Raw genomic sequence first — 19,180 nt, forward strand, 5'->3', positions numbered from 1 at the left:
TTCGGGAATGTTTTTACTTACAGGGTGAAATATCCCTGAATCTGTTTTTGGGAATGTTTGTACTTACAGGGTGAAATATCCCAGTAACTATTTTTGGGAATGTTTGTACTTACAGGGTGAAATATCCCTGTAACTATTTCTAGGAATGTTTGTACTTACAGGGTGAAATATCCCTGTATCTGTTTTTGGGAATGTTTGTATCCAGCCTTGCTGCATTCATTGTCATTCCTGGCTTTTTCCTGTATAGTTGCTGTAATAAAATAAAATTATTGTATAATAAAAGTTTTCATTGTCAGAGATACTGAATTAATGTTTAAACAAATTTGCTTAAATTTAAGTACTTGATAAATATAAATCAAAACTAGACATGGCCCAATGATCATGAAGCTGCCTTTTAAATCTAAAGATGTCTCAAGTGTTTCTTAAGCCAAATATGGATAACATCATGAAAAGAGGCATCACTGGTGCTTGACTAAGCAAAAACTTAAAAAAAAACCCTAAAAAATGATTACATGGCGATCTCGAAGCCAGAACAAGCAATGCTCTAAGATAAAGTTAAATCACAAGCAACACATGGAATATGTGTGTAGTAACATGCTGAATCATCTGTATGTTACAAGTGTGTCATCAATTAATGCTGATGTTAAAATGAGTCAGCAATAGCTGTGTAAGTTTTATGATGTGTCATCAATTCTTGTGTATGTTCAGTACAATCACCAGCGCTTGTGTATGATATATGTCATCTATTTATGTAAGTAAGTAATTAAGCCTTGTGCATATGTTCAAATGAGTCATTAAAAGAATAACCATCACAACATCTTTTTAAACAGATATTCCATTTGTACTCCAAGTGAAACCATTTGGCCAGCTAAACAGGTGTCATTATGAATGGGTATATCCTATATTCCTCTTGTCATGTTAATCCGTCACCAGAGGAAGATGTGAGAGAATGTACAAACCTCAAACTGAGCAAGGGCGGCCCCTCCTTCCAGACTTTCCTGCAGCAGTACCAGAGAAGCGTCCAGGGCATTGGCGCCAGCCGTTGTTGTGATCACATGAGATTCGGGTAAGTATTCAAAGTAGTGCTCTTCTGGTGTGTCCTCACTCACATAAACTGAAACATAGACATTCTGGTCATCCTCCTGGAGTTGTAGGTAACCCTATCTAATGTCAACACATTCTCTTGGCTTCAGTGTTAAAATCATACTGTCCTCTGAAAGGCTGTAATAGTTCACATAAACCCATTAAATAAATAAATAGATGATTAAGACAAAACCAATCAGCTAGATTTGTAGTTAACCCTATCTGGAGGTTACATATTCTCTTGGCTTCAGTGTTAAAACCAATCAGCTAGATTTGTAGTTAAACCTATCTGGAGGTTACATATTCTCTTGGCTTCAGTGTTAAAACCAATCAGCTAGATTTGTAGTTAAACCTATCTGGAGGTTACATATTCTCTTGGCCTCAGTGTTAAAACCAATCACCCAGATTTGTAGTTAACCCTATCTGGAGGTTACATATTCTCTTGGCTTCAGTGTTAAAACCAATCAGCTAGATTTGTAGTTAAACCTATCTGGAGGTTACATATTCTCTTGGCTTCAGTGTTAAAACCAATCAGCTAGATTTGTAGTTAAACCTATCTGGAGGTTACATATTCTCTTGGCTTCAGTGTTAAAACCAATCAGCTAGATTTGTAGTTAACCCTATCTGGAGGTTACATATTCTCTTGGCTTCAGTGTTAAAACCAATCAGCTAGATTTGTAGTTAAACCTATCTGGAGGTTACATATTCTCTTGGCTTCAGTGTTAAAACCAATCAGCTAGATTTGTAGTTAACCCTATCTGGAGGTTACATATTCTCTTGGCTTCAGTGTTAAAACCAATCAGCTAGATTTGTAGTTAACCCTATCTGGAGGTTACATATTCTCTTGGCTTCAGTGTTAAAACCAATCAGCTAGATTTGTAGTTAACCCTATCTGGAGGTTACATATTCTCTTGGCTACAGTGTTAAAAAAACAGGAAGTGGAGGAGTTTGTTTTCAAAATATTTTGAACCTCATTCCCCTAATAGCACAGCAGGTGGTTGGAAGTCTGTACAAAGGAAAGTGTATTAAATACAACAATTCTATGACTGGCAGCAGGAAGTTGTACACATCTAGTACCAATAAACTCCAACCTGGGTAAATACTCTCCTGCTCTAGGTGTAGTCAACATCCTTTCTCTTTATCATAAAACAAATTTATGAAGAAACTGTCTACACAGTATGAATTTTTATAGAGTAATTTTTATATATATGTAGGAAACATAAATGTGTGGAGTGTTGAACTGCTTTTCACAAGGATCACCAGTTTTATATCCTTAAACATAGGTTTGCTTACATGTATAACTCACACTGCCAGAGCAACATTTTAATCCTCTTGCTATAAAACTACAAGCTTACAGTTAGTGTTGCATGCAACACATGTCCCCTGCAGTAAATTACTGTATTTATCAGCATATAAGCCCATGTCTGCTAATAAGCCCACCAATGTTCTGTTGTAAAGCAAATGGGAGCAAATGCTACTTAACTGTTTGCAATAAGCTAACCCTTTACTATGGATCTGAGTTTATATGTTGGCCCATGATCTAATTGCAGTATAAATACATTATTTTTTCAAGTAATGTAGAACTTTTTCTGTATCAGAAGTGTCTTGTTTTATTATTTATAAGCTTCCAGTGTATCAAGTTTCAACCAAATCTATCAATCCGTCTTCAAATTATTGTCTGAAAACTAAATTGTGACAAGATTCTATTTTTAGTAACAGTGACCTTTGTAGTTGATCTTTTGACCCCAAACAAAATCTCACTCTATATTGCCTTATCAACTACCATTGTATTAAGTTTGATCCAAATCCATCAATCTGTTCTCAAGTTATCACCTGGAAACCAACATCCGGACAGACAGACGAACAGACGGAGACAAACACTATAGTCCCCTCCGGTTTCACCGGCAGGTGACTAATAAAAGACCTGGGCAGTACATTTTCTATGATTTCCATGGAAAATTGTCTGCAACAGTGTCTTAATGGCATTCAGTACTCTGAGAAATAGTACGCTAATAAACCAAAATTACATGCATTTGAAAAGTTGGTGTAATATACATTGAAAACACCCGATCAACTAAAGTAACAGTCCCTACGAAATTATTGCAATAATTATACACAGAAAATATCCTGTCTAAATTTCACATTAGTTCTGTAGCTTCCACCACACAGTGATTGATTCAGTCTTACAAGAAAATACTTACAAAAGCTAGCCAATTTACGTAACATGATGCCAAATCTGTGCTGGTACAGTCTTAATGTAACACGTTACAGCCATTTATTCCATGTCTATAGACTGATAAATATTCTGTCCGACAGGAAAGTTCTAACATCCCAGGGATATCCTGACCCTGTGTGAGCTTTTCCTGTATACTAATGTATAAAATTTTTATTCTTTTTCACAGCTAAGATACTTTGATGCTAATTAAAGCTGTACCAAGATTAAAGCCATTCAGGTATAAAGAACAATGTAACGTACTTCGGAATCTCACATCATGGATGATTACAATCTCCCTATAAACTATATCTGTGATATGATGATCAGCCAATGAAAAATGTCAAGACAAGTTTATTAATCCAACAAATTACTTGTAATAGATAAACAATCAATAAAAAGGCCATGTTTTTTTTGACATTTAGATTTTCCCTACTCCCTTTGCCCCTACAATACAAGATATGAAGGCAACTAATTCATTTCTCTATATTTCAAGTCATTTCTGAGTATTCCCCGCCTCCACTGTTAAATACACAGATTTTACAGAAAACTGTAATTTCTATCCATTATCAGTAGAAAGTGAGTCATCACATAATATAACGATACTTCAGTGGCCCTATATTTTGATGTATGTGACATGTTTAGTGTACAATGTCAAGTTTAAATTATTGATTGATCTTCATGTTAAGTCATGAATGAAAATGAAATAAACGCTACATCAACATTACTTTTAAAAAAAACATTCATCACAATTTAGTCTCTAAAATACAAAATTTTCATCATTATTTATTTAAAAATATAAAAAGTAACATTTCTGAAAGGAAAATCATAAAATTACTTGAGATCCTTTGAAATGTTATCATTTTGATTTACAAAAGGGCAAAAACTGTACCATTTGTGAGGTTACAGATCATTGAAGACAGTCTTAATCTAAGTCATTATTTCTATAAATGTCCTGAATTCTTTAACCGGAAATTCCTTTCATTTCAGTGCTGTACATAACACAATCACATTCGGTCACCAAGTACACTGCCGATTAGACAAAATCATGGGATTACGCACGCGACTACCTCGGTGACAGCTAGCTAGATCTGAAAACCCTTCAACGCTCCAACGCCTCCCCATAATCCTTCAGATTATGAAATGCAATTAGCTACTGAGCACAGGCATGCTCCACACATTTCTACACAGGTAACGGAACACTCTTCTTTCCAAACTCAATTCAGTCAACAACCTCCCCAAACTGATAACTAGTAAAAACCTTTTCAAAAGTCATACCCTCTCCCCCTACAAAAAAAATAATATGTTTTTTCCATCTCATTCTCGTTATAAATCTATATCAATCTAAAACCTTCCCTCCATACTATCCCCTACAACAGTCACCTCCTTCCCACCCTGCTCTGTCTCCATCCCTTCCTCCCCAATCCTTTCCCTATCTCAAGATAGCCTTACTGCTTAGTGTCTCCAGAATACAGAAAGATATATAACTCTCCTTACTAATGTCAATGAAATGGTTGGAATTTCATGTAAATATGATATCAATTTAATCTTTTAAGTGTCTAAACAATGTTTCCTGAATTGAACATTACTTCTTGATCTATATACATAGCACTCCATATCCTTTGATGTGATATTGACATCATGGTTAACATGAAATATTTAGCTTATAAAGTAGAATGAACTCTGTAATATATTGAAACAAATGTAAAACAGACATGGTAACTTCTGTATACAAGACCTCACAAACCATACCCCTGAAGTATGGTCCTGTAAACCTATCCCCTGAAGTATGGTCCTGTAAACCTATCCCCTGAAGTATGGTCCTATAAACCTACCCCCTGAAGTATGGTCCTGTAAACCTACCCCCTGAAGTATGGTCCTGTAAACCTACCCCCTGAGGTATGGTCCTGTAAACCTACCCCCTGAGGTATGGTCCTGTAAACCTACCCCCTGAAGTATGGTCCTGTAAACGTACCCCCTGAAGTATGGTCCTGTAAACCTACCCCCTGAAGTATGGTCCTATAAACCTACCCCCTGAAGTATGGTCCTGTAAACGTACCCCCTGAAGTATGGTCCTGTAAACCTACCCCCTGAGGTATGGTCCTGTAAACCTACCCCCTGAAGTATGGTCCTGTAAACCTTAACCCTGAAGTATGGCCCTACAAACCTTAACCCTGAAGTATGGCCCTACAAACCTTAACTCTGAAGTCTGGCCCCACAAACCTAAACCCTGAAGTCTGGCCCTACAAACCTTAACCCTGAAGTCTGGCCCTACAAACCTAAACCCTGAAGTCTGGCCCTACAAACCTTAACCCTGAAGTCTGGCCCTACAAACCTTAACCCTGAAGTATGGCCCTACAAACCTAAACCCTGAAGTATGGCCCTACAAACCTTAACTCTGAAGTCTGGCCCCACAAACCTAAACCCTGAAGTCTGGCCCCACAAGCCTTAACCCTGAAGTCTGGCCCCACAAGCCTTAACCCTGAAGTCTGGCCCCACAAACCTTAACCCTGAAGTATGGCCCTACAAACCTTAACCCTGAAGTATGGCCCTACAAACCTTAACCCTGAAGTCTGGCCCCACAAACCTTAACCCTGAAGTCTGGCCCCACAAACCTTAACCCTGAAGTCTGGCCCCACAAGCCTTAACCCTGAAGTCTGGCCCCACAAACCTAAACCCTGAAGTCTGGCCCCACAAGCCTTAACCCTGAAGTCTGGCCCCACAAGCCTTAACCCTGAAGTCTGGCCCTACAACCTTAACCCTGAAGTCTGGCCCTACAAATCTTAATGCTGGAGTACAGCCCTACAGATATCAACCCTGAAGTAAAGCCCTACAAACCTATACAATAAAGTATGGCTACTCAAACCTTAACCCTTAAGGACAGCCCTACAAACCTTAACCCTTAAGGACAGCCCTACAAACCTTAACCCTTAAGGACAGCCCTACAAACCTTAACCCTTAAGGACAGTCCTACAAACCTTAACCCTTCAGGATAGCCCTACAAACCTTAACCCTTAAGGACAGCCCTACAAACCTTAACCCTTCAGGATAGCCCTACAAACCTTAACCCTGAGGCATGGCCCTACAAACCTTAACCCTTAAGGATAGCCCTACAAACCTTAACCCTTCAGGATAGCCCTACAAACCTTAACCCTTAAGGACAGCCCTACAAACCTTAACCCTTAAGGACAGCCCTACAAACCTTAACCCTTCAGGATAGCCCTACAAACCTTAACCCTTAAGGACAGCCCTACAAACCTTAACCCTTCAGGATAGCCCTACAAACCTTAACCCTGAGGCATGGCCCTACAAACCTTAACCCTTAAGTAATTGCTCCACATTCAAGCTAGACCCTGAAGTATACCTCCAAACACCTGTTAAAGCATATTTGAAGTTAAAAGACGTTATTGCAACTGTACCAGAATGACAGACAGCCATCTAGTGCAAAATCGTGCAAATAAAAACTTGCCCTTTAGATCAAATCTGCCAATAATCAAATGGGAATTTAATTTCTCTTTTCATCTGTAAGTAAACTCTTTTAAAAGAATTTCATTTTCTTTTCACAAGTATTTTCACAAGTAGAGTTGTGTTTGATATGTAGGAAGGTATTCAGACATGAATACTGTGAGCTTTTTAGGCCGAGGTTGGTGGGAAGGTGACCAACTTACCGTTGGGCCGCACGATCAAAACCAGCTCCCCTGAATGTGTTTCTCTTGAGGCCCGAATAAACATGACAACCTACAACATAAGAGCCCAATGAGAATGCTTCTAATTAATGTTTTCAAGAACATTTGCATGAATGAAGACTTTTTCTTTGTGATGCAATTTTTCTGACACTTGTCCACAAACATCACTGGGACCATCATACATATATGACCTAATGTATATTAAATGGTTCACATTTGTAAATGCCTTTTTTATACATGTACCTGTTCATGCGTATGTTGTGAAACATCCCGCCCGTTGATCACAAGGACCTGGTCTCCCTCATTTAGACGAGGAATGGCCAGATCTGCTGGCGTGCTAGGAGCCACTCGGGATACAATAATGGGCATGCCCTGGTCTGCCCCTCCCTGCAAGTGAAAGGTTGAAGTTAGTCATTGGCCTTACAGTTATGTAAACCGTAAAAAATTCAGGAAATCAGTGATTTGTGTTGTTGAAGATATCAAAACAAAATATCTTCCTTCAATGACTGTATAAAATAAACTATATCACTAACTTTCTGGTTCCAGATATTATCTGGATTACAGAATTTTGGTATCAACAAGCTTTGTAGAACATTTTTCATTTTCCCTAGAAGAAAGAATCTTCACTTTATAAGGTCAATGATCCAGGCACTGATAAATTCCTAGTTATGATATGTTTATTTTCTGAACTTTCTGAAGTTTATAACATATTTTCAGTGTACCCACCTTGACATTGAACCCGAATCGCCCCTGTTCATCTGGGATCATCCGTATGGTAACCAGACCATGTCCTTCAGGGTAACCATTCCCGTTAGGCTGTAGGTAGATAATAAAGTCACATCAACTTGTTGTTAAGTCATATGGTGAAATATTTACTTACAACGTGGGTTATGGCCCTTGACAATATTCATCTTTCTTTTAAAGATTGAAAATTTAATCTGTAGCTGTGATGTAGATTTTGAGTAACAATCACAGAAACAGTTACATCTATCTTAAAAAGATTAAGATCGAGACAGCCAATATTTTGTCGTATTTCTCAATAACAAACTTGTGGATGACAAAATCCAATATACACACGTCAATTAGAGAGAGAAATCTGAAATATGATATAATTCTATATACACATGTTGGTCGCATGAAATGGAGACTCTCTGTGTATAACATGTAATCCAATATATACAGGTGTCAATCAAATTCAACAGGTTCATTAGTAAGATGTAAATATATGATGTAATTCCTAATATAGGGATGTGAATTAAATTGAAACTTTGTGACAAACAGAATATAATTCAATGTGACGTCCAGATGTCCTTTGATTTAGAGAAACAACCAGTAAAGTCTGGTTCTAACAACCTTAATATGACACAGGCTTGATGTGTAGACCCAAATGTTATCCTTCAAATTCACTGAAGAAATGAGTGCACATTATGAACTCATTAATATTCATTTGATCATTACGATGACGTTAATCTGTCACTCAAAACTTTTATGTAAATTTCAGTAATTGTTGTGTGTCAGGTTACAAGCCAGGTCTGACATTCTTTACATCACATCCTATAGAGGTTACTATAATATCTCTGCCATACCATCCCCACACAACAGTGGTATAAGATTTAGAGCAGGACAATACAACAGTTACACATTCCACGAGTAGAAATAGTGGGTGTTAGATCACCCTACAATAACAAATAACACATTCCTAGGGTAAATTTGTGTGAAACACAGACTTTTCACTGTGATTTCTACCTAAATAGATACTACATGTTATTTCTACAAACTATCAAGTCACACTTCAAGTCAATGATAATATGCCCTACTTTGTGTTATCCTACAATATGTTTACATCACCCTGGGAGATGTCAGGGTTGTTTTGATGCCAGGTCTTCCTGTTGCAGCTTAGGTGGCTACTGAACAACAAAGGGGAGGCCCATCACATCACAGCAATTAGGGTCAAGTTACAGCACAGATCTGTGTGTTTCTCAACTTTCTGAAAAAACATTAACTGCCATGGATTGGGTGTGTCAAACCACACACCTTGGATCTCCATCTGTGTAGGCCAATGTCAGAGCCCCACAATGAGCCAATACCATGACTTCTAACTTGAAGTGAGTGGGCTTATTACCGGACAACGAAATAACATTCTATATAACATAATTAACGTAATTAATATGGGCATGGGCATCACTACTATAAAACTAGGTCAAGTTTCACATAATACAATCTCTCCTGATTCTGATTTTGGCCAATACATCAAAAGAGGATAAGACATAATGATGAGGTAAAACTAAGAATACATACTTTTTATCAAATATATTTATTCAAAAACAAGCAATGCACCTGAAATATTTTCTCTCAAAATAGCTCTGATTTGTATCATAATACTTGAGAATTACCTGTGGAATAGGGTCAACACTCCAGTGACATTCATACAGATAAGTTGTTTTGACATTTTTCCCGATTGTTGACACGGCCAGTGTCATGTTGTCAAAGAAGGAAGTACCGACAATAGTGCATGATAGGATCCCAAGTCTTAACTGATGAAGTTCTCACCCATCACACTGTAATTACCGGGCACAGTTTCTGTACTGTCTTCTTACATGTGTTTCATACTTCGGAGAGTCAAATGAACCACCAACACATGTGTAAACTCCGAAATACATAGCAGTAAGAGGTTTTAGTTAAAGCACAAACTAGTAGAACTCTGTCTCACACGTACTAAATCCAAACTTCTCAGAAATCCAGTAGAGCTGTTATTCATAAAGTTAACTTAAAAAAATATCTTCCTCGTACATTATTATTTTTCCAACTATCAGAAGCCCTACAATACTTGTTATTGAATGTAACTTTTAAAATATATGTACAGAAACTTCCCATCCTTGTAATTTGTTGCTATGACGCCATTCACAAATCAATGCTGATTTCATTTCATCGAGCATGAAATTTCACTCATGGATTCTTCACTAGGGTGATAAATGTTTGATTTTCTGCGAACAAAACAATCCCGAGATTTTACGTCAGAACTCCTGATATTGCGCTTCACATGTAATCTGTTGAGTAATGAACATCTCCATTGACTTTTTTATGGGTTGTCCATTACATTAGAGTTTTACACATCCTACGTTAAAAGCTTCTTGGGGACGGATAATTTGTCAATATCAAACAAAAATAAACTGCGAAAATGACCATTAATACCACGATACAATCACGATAATCAAATTACTTGTATCAATATTAACATTTCTGCATATCAATGTCCAGAAATGTTTCACTCTGCTAATATTTTGGTGTGTACATCGTAGCTGCAGAAACATATCTACATGCCAGGAAGGAAATATGTGTCTACCTAAACTGTACTGTATAGGAGGAAATGTGTGGGCAGACTCGACAACAGAAATTACGCCACTCTTGTATGTTGTCATCAGAAGTTGACCTGTGTTAGCCTGAGGTCAGAAGTACTCTTTAATCATACACAAGTTTATGTACAATGTGTAATATACCTGTATAAGATCTCAATCAAGTGCTGATATTTCTAAACAAAACCAGTACTAGCAATGACTAGGTTCCTCGGCCCTTCTTCCTCACTGGAATGCATTGCCAATTCTTATATAATTATATATATACACACACAAGAAATCTTTCACAACCATAATCTGTTAATGAAGATCTACATCAGCCAAAAAGATTCTAATTGATTCATAAACTAAATACCTACCACATATACAAGCACGTTACCAACATATATCTTAGATCTCTACTGAAGATCTAACCAGCAGCCTCAATTATTCTGTAACTTAAAAATACCAACCTCATTTTCCCTGTTCTATATACAAACAAACTACCTGCATATATCTTAGACCTCTACTGAAGATCTATACAACAGCCTTATTTTCATGGACCCTGCCAATACATAAGATCAAATAGTTATTACTGAAGAGTTATAGCTGTGAGCTAGCCTAAATTCTTCTTGTTCATATAAAACCATTCTGTCATTCAAAATATCTATAAGATCTCTCAATGAAGATCTGTATGATCACCTCACTGCAGTCAAAACATGTCAACTTCATCTCCATCACCATTAAGAAGAAAACTGGGACGTTAAGAAGCCTTCATTTCTGTTTTACTGAAGATCTGTATACGCCGTAATTCTCTATCATTAACAAGAACTGGGACTGCAAATATCCAAATTCATTTACTGAAGAACTTGACAGCCTTAGTCTGTTTAGTTCCTTTTACAAGAACCCTGCCAACATCCAAGATCTCTAATTAATGAAGATCCTGTCCGCCTCAACTGTTGATAATGATGTCATATGGAAATCTGATGTACATACACAATCACAATTATTGAACAGTTCGGAGTTCTCCACAGTGTCTGTATCAACGTCCCATAAACACCTACATGCAGCAAATGGGTGCGTGTAAACATCCTATAGCAGAGATGTCAATAAAACACCCACACACATTTTTCTTGGAAATGTTTTTCGCATTATCTTTGTTCCTCGTCAGACAGCCTGGAAATCTCAGGTTGTTATACAAAATCTTTCTAATCATACACACAAACCAGTCAGCCATCATTACACCAACATTCTTAAGAGGGTACAGAAGGGGATGGAAACATGTACAAGGGATAGATGAATGAGATAGAGATTGGTGGTGAGGGGGAGGGAGAGGGGGTTGTTATTAGAGGGAGGGATACTGTGGAAAGACAGAAACACAGAGGGATAAGAACTAAGGTAGATGATAAATCAACTGACAAGGGATGATACGAAGAAAAGGATAGGGAGCCAGGAAAACCTCGTTATAAAACAGATGTGATCCACAATAGATCAAGGCTTAACAAAAAAAAACTAATTTTATTTCAAATTCATTTAAGACAGTATAAACACTCCATGTCTTCATCTAAGATGAAAGATATGGCTAACTTCAGAGTATAGACATAGCTTCTAAACCTACTTGATTGAAAAATATTCAACATTTGAAATATCTGAAAGGGTTTTGTTTTACTACCTGTTTTTAAATTCAAGGTAAATACATCCTATCTAAAACTTTTGATAAAAACTAAAAAAATTTGAACCATTGTAAAAAAAACCAATGTAGGAACGGTACCTGTTACTAAATCAGGCTAAAATATCAACAGAAAACCAATGTAGGAACGGTACCTGTTACTAAATCAAGCTACCATATCAACAGAAAACCAATGTAGGAACGGTACCTGTTACTAAATCCAGCTACTGTATCAACAGAAAACCAATGTAGGAACAGTACCTGTTACTAAATCAAACTACCATATCAACAGAAAACCAACGTAGGAACGGTACCTGTTACTAAATCCAGCTTTAATATCAACAGAAAACAAGTAATGAATATAGATAGAGCATCTTATCTATCTACTCCAGCATCTCTCTATCTATTACTCCAGCATCTCTCTATCTACTCCAGCATCTCTCCATCTACTCCAAACAGAAACACGGAATTCAAACTTGCTGAGCATGAACTTTACAGTGATCACTCTCCTTGTGTGGTATCTATAATAAGTTATGCATTACCAGTTATGATCAACCAGCTACAGGAATCATACAGAATCAGAACTTAAAGATTAACTTTTTTATATGTACATAGAAAATGAAGTTTTTTGATTAAAAGTTAGTATATGAAAAAGATTACGAGTATTTTTCATTAAGGCCTAGGTTTAATAGAACTTTAAACCAAGTCTATCAACAGTTTTTGAATTGCTAATCTTGTAGAATATTGTGTATCTACTGTGGTATCAGTAACAACACCTGATCAATTCTGAGTTACAAATCTGTACAGCTATTTCTATACCTCCATAAGTTTTCAGACCTATACATGAGGACTAATCTTTCATCAGTTTCTGACAAAAACCAAATTACTTCTGCAAAGTTTATTTTATTCATGTACATAAGGCATATAACTATCTGCAGCAGAACCTGTACAATATGAAAAACTTGCTTTAACTCAGAATGTTTAGTCCTTTTCTGTTATTTTATATGTATCTGGCTAAAACAGCATTTTATTTTTTTACTTTGTAACCAGATAAGTTAAATTTTTATTAAAATATTTCCATGCTATCAAATTTACCCAGGTATTCTCATTGATTTTTTTCAAGGAAGGAAATATTCCCGACACGCAAGTGCCTTGCCTAGCTAGCAAAATTTTCCAATAACCATGTACAAAATGTGTAAACCACTTCAATTTTACACCAACATCTAACAAAAACTCTTTATAAAACTGTATTTTCAAATTCCAAAACCATCATACCCTCACCATATATAAATCAATTGTATTTCATTCCTCAACAATGACATATCCATCTTTCCTTTTTGTTACCATTGAAAATGACCACTTGCCCAACATAACTCGTAATTAAAACTTTATATATCCCAGTCTATAGTCCTTTTACTTGTGACTTCTCTTCTGTAAATTCTTTCCACAATTTTAATCATTTATCAGATCCTGCTTTTGATGTATTCAACAGCACACAACCTTTGCTAACAACTTATTCAACATTTAAATGTGCTGTCACGCAGACCCAGGGCAATTTACATATCAGCCACATTAAGTGTCCAACACTTGTATATTCCAAGCTGAAAGGGTCATTAATTCAATTTACATTTGAAATAGAGACGTGTCATATGGACTGTGTTATCATATGCATAAAAAAATACATTTAATTATGTGGTGAAAATTATCTCTTCTTACAAAAAATACTTTTGCAGAAATGAGGAAATGAAACCTGATATACTTTAATGTTCTGTGCATTAAATTGGTGAAACAGAAAACATGCATCAGAGCTGGATTACCCAGAATTCTTTTTTTTTTTTTTCAGAGCTAAAATCTTTACTAATGGACTTTAAAGCTAATTATTTACATAATGATTTATTAAGTTTCAAAACGTGGACACAATCAGTTCAGAAAGCGGCAACAATTCTTACAGTTTTGTGTTTGTTTACTCACCTAGCTTCAAATGACTTTCAAACACAACACTTCATTCCCACAAAAAAATTTAAATAATGTAAGGTTTTAAAATTATCAACATGAAATTGGCAGTGTAGACTGACCGAGACCAACATGATAATTTGATTAAAGTTTGGTAATAGCTGGGTAACTAAGCATGCACAGAAACAACTGGCTGTAATTTAATGTCAGTTAGATATCCCAGGATACATTCCCTATAACTAAACAATTTTCACTTCAAGCTATGATATACTACATTATTGGGTAAGTATTTATGCATTGTGTCAATAAATAGGTAGATACCAATCCCATGTAATTTCCAAGTTGGTTTCTGGAGAGTGCACAGTAACCTTGACCTCTAAAGTTCACTGTGACCTTCAATCACAGAAGATGATATCTAGATATCTTCAAAGTTTATGACTCATATCAACAATAAATATGATGAAATTGGTCATTTTGTGAAATGAAATTTGTAAGTAATGTCACTGAAAGTCATACCAACACTATGTGTCCAATTGACAGACACCTGCAATTGGATAGACAGACAGATGGACAAACAGATTGATAGCTACAAAGGCAACATTCTAGTAATCCATGCCTGAGGGACAAAGTGAAAAATCCTGAAAATATCACTAACCTTAAGAACTGTGAAATTGATCAGCTCCACTACTAAAAACAGAGTCCACTGCTTCATCATTAAAACATTTCAGGTTTGTGCAAGATTGCAGATTGGGTCTGATTTGACAAGCATGTGTCTGAGTATACTGGATATTGTCTAACTGATACGTGTCATTTGTGGATTTGTTTAGGTTTCATGGCCAGTGTAATACATTATGTACAGGTAGATAATTTGGGCATACCAAGTCTACCCTGCTGTAAGTCATGGAGGTCAACACTTATAAAGTAGACAGCTAATTTACAGGATTATGATCAACAACAACGTTTTAGGCATTTCGTCAGAAAATACAATATCTACTCTCTGAAGAAGAACCTCTCTCTCTCCCCTTCTCTCTCTCTATATATATATATATTAAATTATCTATCCATAAATTGATATATCTGTCTGGGTACCATGCATGGGCTAAATGCCAAGATAGATATAAATGATCATATGTGTATTTATCATATATATCATTATAATCTACAGGTACTTAAATTCAAGGGAGATAATTTTACAGGTATATCATTCATGATATTTACAGATACATATCACTCAACAAATAATTCTAACTAACGACATTTGAATATCAAGTTTCTCTAACAATCCTCAAAGGACTTCTTCTGGAAAAACTGACATTTTAAAATCGTCCTTATTATGTGGCATTTAGATAATTTCAAAAGCAAGTAAAGTGAAAAGTTTATGATAGGGAATATTAACTGATCTTCCAAAAAGGAAATATATGAAAGTGAACAAAACACCCCCTCCCTTAGTAATGCTAATACTTTTCTTCCTGTTACACCACAATAATTTCCTTCCCTTACTCTGCCCCGATATCTCCCCACAAACCAATGACACGACACATACTCAAACATTTAGCCAGTTTGTGTCGTGTCTTGTCTGTTCCAGGTCTTGTATTTTAATAATGAATCATTCATTAAAAGTGTTAATGTTTATCATCACCAAGGTGATCCTGCCTCTATATATACCTGTTATCATACTCAGGTAAATCTCTTCAGCTCAAAACGTGCTGGGTCAGAGGTCAGTGATATCAAAACTATAGAATGTGCAAGGTCAGAGATCATCATTTAATAGAAAACTGGGAGTGCATACAAAGAGAAACACAAATTTTAAAACCAAATTTAGTTTTTTTTCCCTTTATACATTATACGATTCTTATTTCTGTTAAAATTTTATTCATAATGATAATAAAGAGAAGAAAAAAAAATCAGACATCTCTATTGAATTGGAGACTTTTAATTTATGTACCTTTCATGACAGTCCTCTCTAGTGTATTTCTGAGTGAATGCTTGAGAGAGCAGCTTGTACAGCCGGAGCCGACAGGAGATATTTTAGTCACAACCCTATGTCTCAACACTCCTCAGTATAATAAGCTTCACGTTCAGAAGTTTAAAATATCAACATAAAATTATCTAAATAACACTTGCTTTCAAGGATGGATATCAGAGAGAGGAAAAAGTTTTCATTAGATTTATTATGCATTTATAAGTAGCCTATATATATATGACCACTGAAGTAGAATATCAAAATTGATAAATGTATTTCTGTAGGATGAATACTGCAGAATTCAAAACTGAGATTTCATTTTTAGAAGTAGGCTAAATTTTTTGGTCGTGACAACCAAGGATATTTATATCTTGATTACATCCTACCTACACAACTTCATTACAAAAACTAACCAAATTTAGGCCAGGAGCAATTAAAATTACACATAAAACCATATCAAATGTTCAATGAACTCATCACCATAGAAAATTTCATTTAAGCGTGAAATTTGTTTCCAACATGAATTATGATACAATCACAAGTAATGCGATGTAAAGAATGTGTTTCTTTTCAATTAAAAATCAGGCTCACTGGATTATTCATTCAACTCAGGTAAAGTAAAATATTTCTATTCATTAAAATGGAATGTTGAGTAATAATATAATCTTCTTTTGACATTGCTTTAAACAGGTGATGAGTGACTTAACTACAATCTTAATCTAATTTTAAGAATTTATATCTCCCAATTATAGTAAATCTAATGAATGTTATTAAGGTGAAAAGTCACTGCAGAAAAAATTATAATCTAACACATATTTTAAGAAACCAATTTAAAACCGATGGTATTTTTATGAAAACCATGATAATTCAAAACGACACTGGACATATAACTTCATTTATCGTGAATTTTGACAGTTACATCAGCCATGATACACTTCACTTAATAAATCCAAATCCAAGTCCAAATATAGATTGAGATTTATAATATGCAAGTACTTCTTAATCATGAGATAATGCTAGCTATCTTCACTCAAGGGAGATAACTTACAAATAAATTTCACAGTTGAAAGGTCATCAATCAGGATGGTTACACTTATAATTTCTGTTAATGTCATTTCACCACTACCTGTCACCATGTTATTTCAAACATCACTTAAAATGCTTCAGAAAAAATTTACATTAAAGATGTTCTTTAGAGCTATTCAATTCTAACAAAGGTCAAAAGGCAGCATTAGTCCAGCACTTAAAAGGTCAGAGGTTAAATGTGAACTTTGGTGGGACAGAATAAGTGGGAGGACTTATCAACATGTTGGAATGCAGAACCAGTGTTTATCACAGAAACAGCTTGTAGTTTTGTACATTATCTCATTTCCCCTCACAAACTGTCTCCAGGTTTGTGATTGGAACTCCAGACATCATTAAATAATCACACAAACCACCTTAGTGACTAGCAAGGTATTCTATAGTCTGTAATATATCTGTTAAGGGAACAGACTGGTTGCTGCAGATATTTATTACAGTATAAGTCCACAATACAATTATCTGAATGTGTGTTCCAAATGTCCCAAAAGAAGACCTGTTTCTATCTTAGCATTAGCCTTAATAAGCTCACAGACGTATCAAAGTGGCTTCAATATTGTTCCCCATTGCCCTTCCACCCTGTTCACACCAACCCCTCCCACCCTGTTCACACCAACCCCTCCCACCCTGTTCACACTGATCCCTCCCACCCTGTTCACACCGACCCCTCCCACCCTGTTCACACCATTAGTAAAACTTACATTTTGATTGACCTGGACTAAGCCAAAGGCCATAGATGATCCAATCCTACACTGACGTACCACCAGGTGGGGTGACTGGTGTGTCCCTGTATCTGTCCCGAGTTCCTCGCCATCCTTAGCCGAGTCCGAATTCTGTACATTGACAACCATGTCTAATTCTGTGCTCAGATTCTCCGAGGGATTCCTCGACTTTGTGTTGGTACCCGAGGAGACATCTATTTGATTTGGACTAACAGATAATCCACTAGATTTTGGTGATATACTACCCAGTTTAGCGACTTTTGATAGTCCATGTAACTTATGATAAAGCTTTTCAGCGTCTGTAAAATTGGTAGTTGATCTGTGATACAATGAACTAAGCCTCGGTTGCGATTCACGTCCAGCACTTTTAGACCTGGAGGATCTCCCTAATTTAGGACAACTTTTATTACATTTTGGAGGTAATCCATGTCGTTGACGAGCCCTAGATTTTTCTGTTTTTTCACTCTCTAATTTCAATCTTTGTTGTAAAGGATCATTAGAGATCTCAACTGTTTTATCCAACACTATATCTTTGATACGTTCTGCTAAAGATCGGTCACCAATAGATTTACTATGTCTGTCAGGTAAAAACACACAATCATCCACAGCCTCTTCACTAGCTCCACTTAATTCCTCATTAGGTAAAGGTTTCTCAGACACTTTCACAGAATCAGTGGAGGATGAATTAGGACTAGTAGTTGACCGCAACTCAGATTTTTCCAAACTTGATTTTGAAACTGTTCCCAATTTTTTCGGTGAGCCCGAGGAAATACTGTGCCTGCGCCGGAGTCGTTGTGTTGAGGCTGATGGCTTGGGATTACTCTTTTGACTAGGAATGGTAATATTTGTGGCCATACATACCATAATACTAGATCCAGTGGTTTGACTACCAGTAACACCTATGTACCTGTATCACTGGCAGTAAAAATTAAAATCTCTTTACCTTTAAACTTTTCAGAAAAAGACTTGCTATATCCTATAACACAGTGACATAATCCGGATTCAAACGTGGGCATAATGTAACAAAACTCTGTCTACGTGGGAATCTGCATATCAGAGATTGGGCGGAGTTTGGTATCTTCACAAAACACTATATAATACTGGTACATCCCAGGCATAACATCCCTTTTATAGAAAGCTTCAGGTTGTTTTCACCTTGCCATTGGAAAGGTGTACACAACGCTGTGTCTGTATTACATGGAGTTCCGTAGACGTCACAGGTAAGATATCAGATTCAACAAAATTTATTTTAGCGGATACACTATAGGCTTCCAACCTTAAAGGTGCATTTTTTGCCCCTTATATACCTGAAAGCAAACTTTGTACACAAATATTTACAAGTTTTGAGGTCATATTTAGATCCATTCACATGTTATCACAGCCGAAGTTCCAGAACAACCTGAGGTTAAGATTTATTTCCAACATTCCAAAACAGTATTCTTCTGATAATTCAATTTCATTCACTCCAAACAAACAGTTT

The 19,180-nt window shown here is 36.2% G+C and overlaps 1 protein-coding gene across 4 annotated transcripts in view; it reads right to left on the bottom strand.

The window, feature by feature from the left end:
• LOC132549644 (tyrosine-protein phosphatase non-receptor type 4-like) overlaps positions 1–19,180 on the bottom strand; it is a 142,298-nt gene that overhangs the window by 5,532 nt on the left and 117,586 nt on the right. For all 4 annotated transcript variants that reach the window (XM_060213596.1, XM_060213595.1, XM_060213593.1 and 1 more), the window contains 5 exons: positions 7,708–7,797; positions 7,225–7,368; positions 6,964–7,033; positions 960–1,114; positions 160–250 (listed from right to left, as the gene is read on the bottom strand). In XM_060213596.1, the coding sequence (XP_060069579.1) occupies positions 160–250; positions 960–1,114; positions 6,964–7,033; positions 7,225–7,368; positions 7,708–7,797 (550 nt within the window). The remainder of the gene's footprint in view (positions 1–159; positions 251–959; positions 1,115–6,963; positions 7,034–7,224; positions 7,369–7,707; positions 7,798–19,180) is intronic.

The sequence above is a fragment of the Ylistrum balloti genome, unplaced genomic scaffold (assembly GCF_031769215.1).
Source record: "Ylistrum balloti isolate Yb309-2 unplaced genomic scaffold, AGI_CSIRO_Ybal_v1 Utg370072, whole genome shotgun sequence".
In the NCBI taxonomy this organism is placed as follows: Eukaryota; Metazoa; Mollusca; class Bivalvia; order Pectinida; family Pectinidae; genus Ylistrum; species Ylistrum balloti.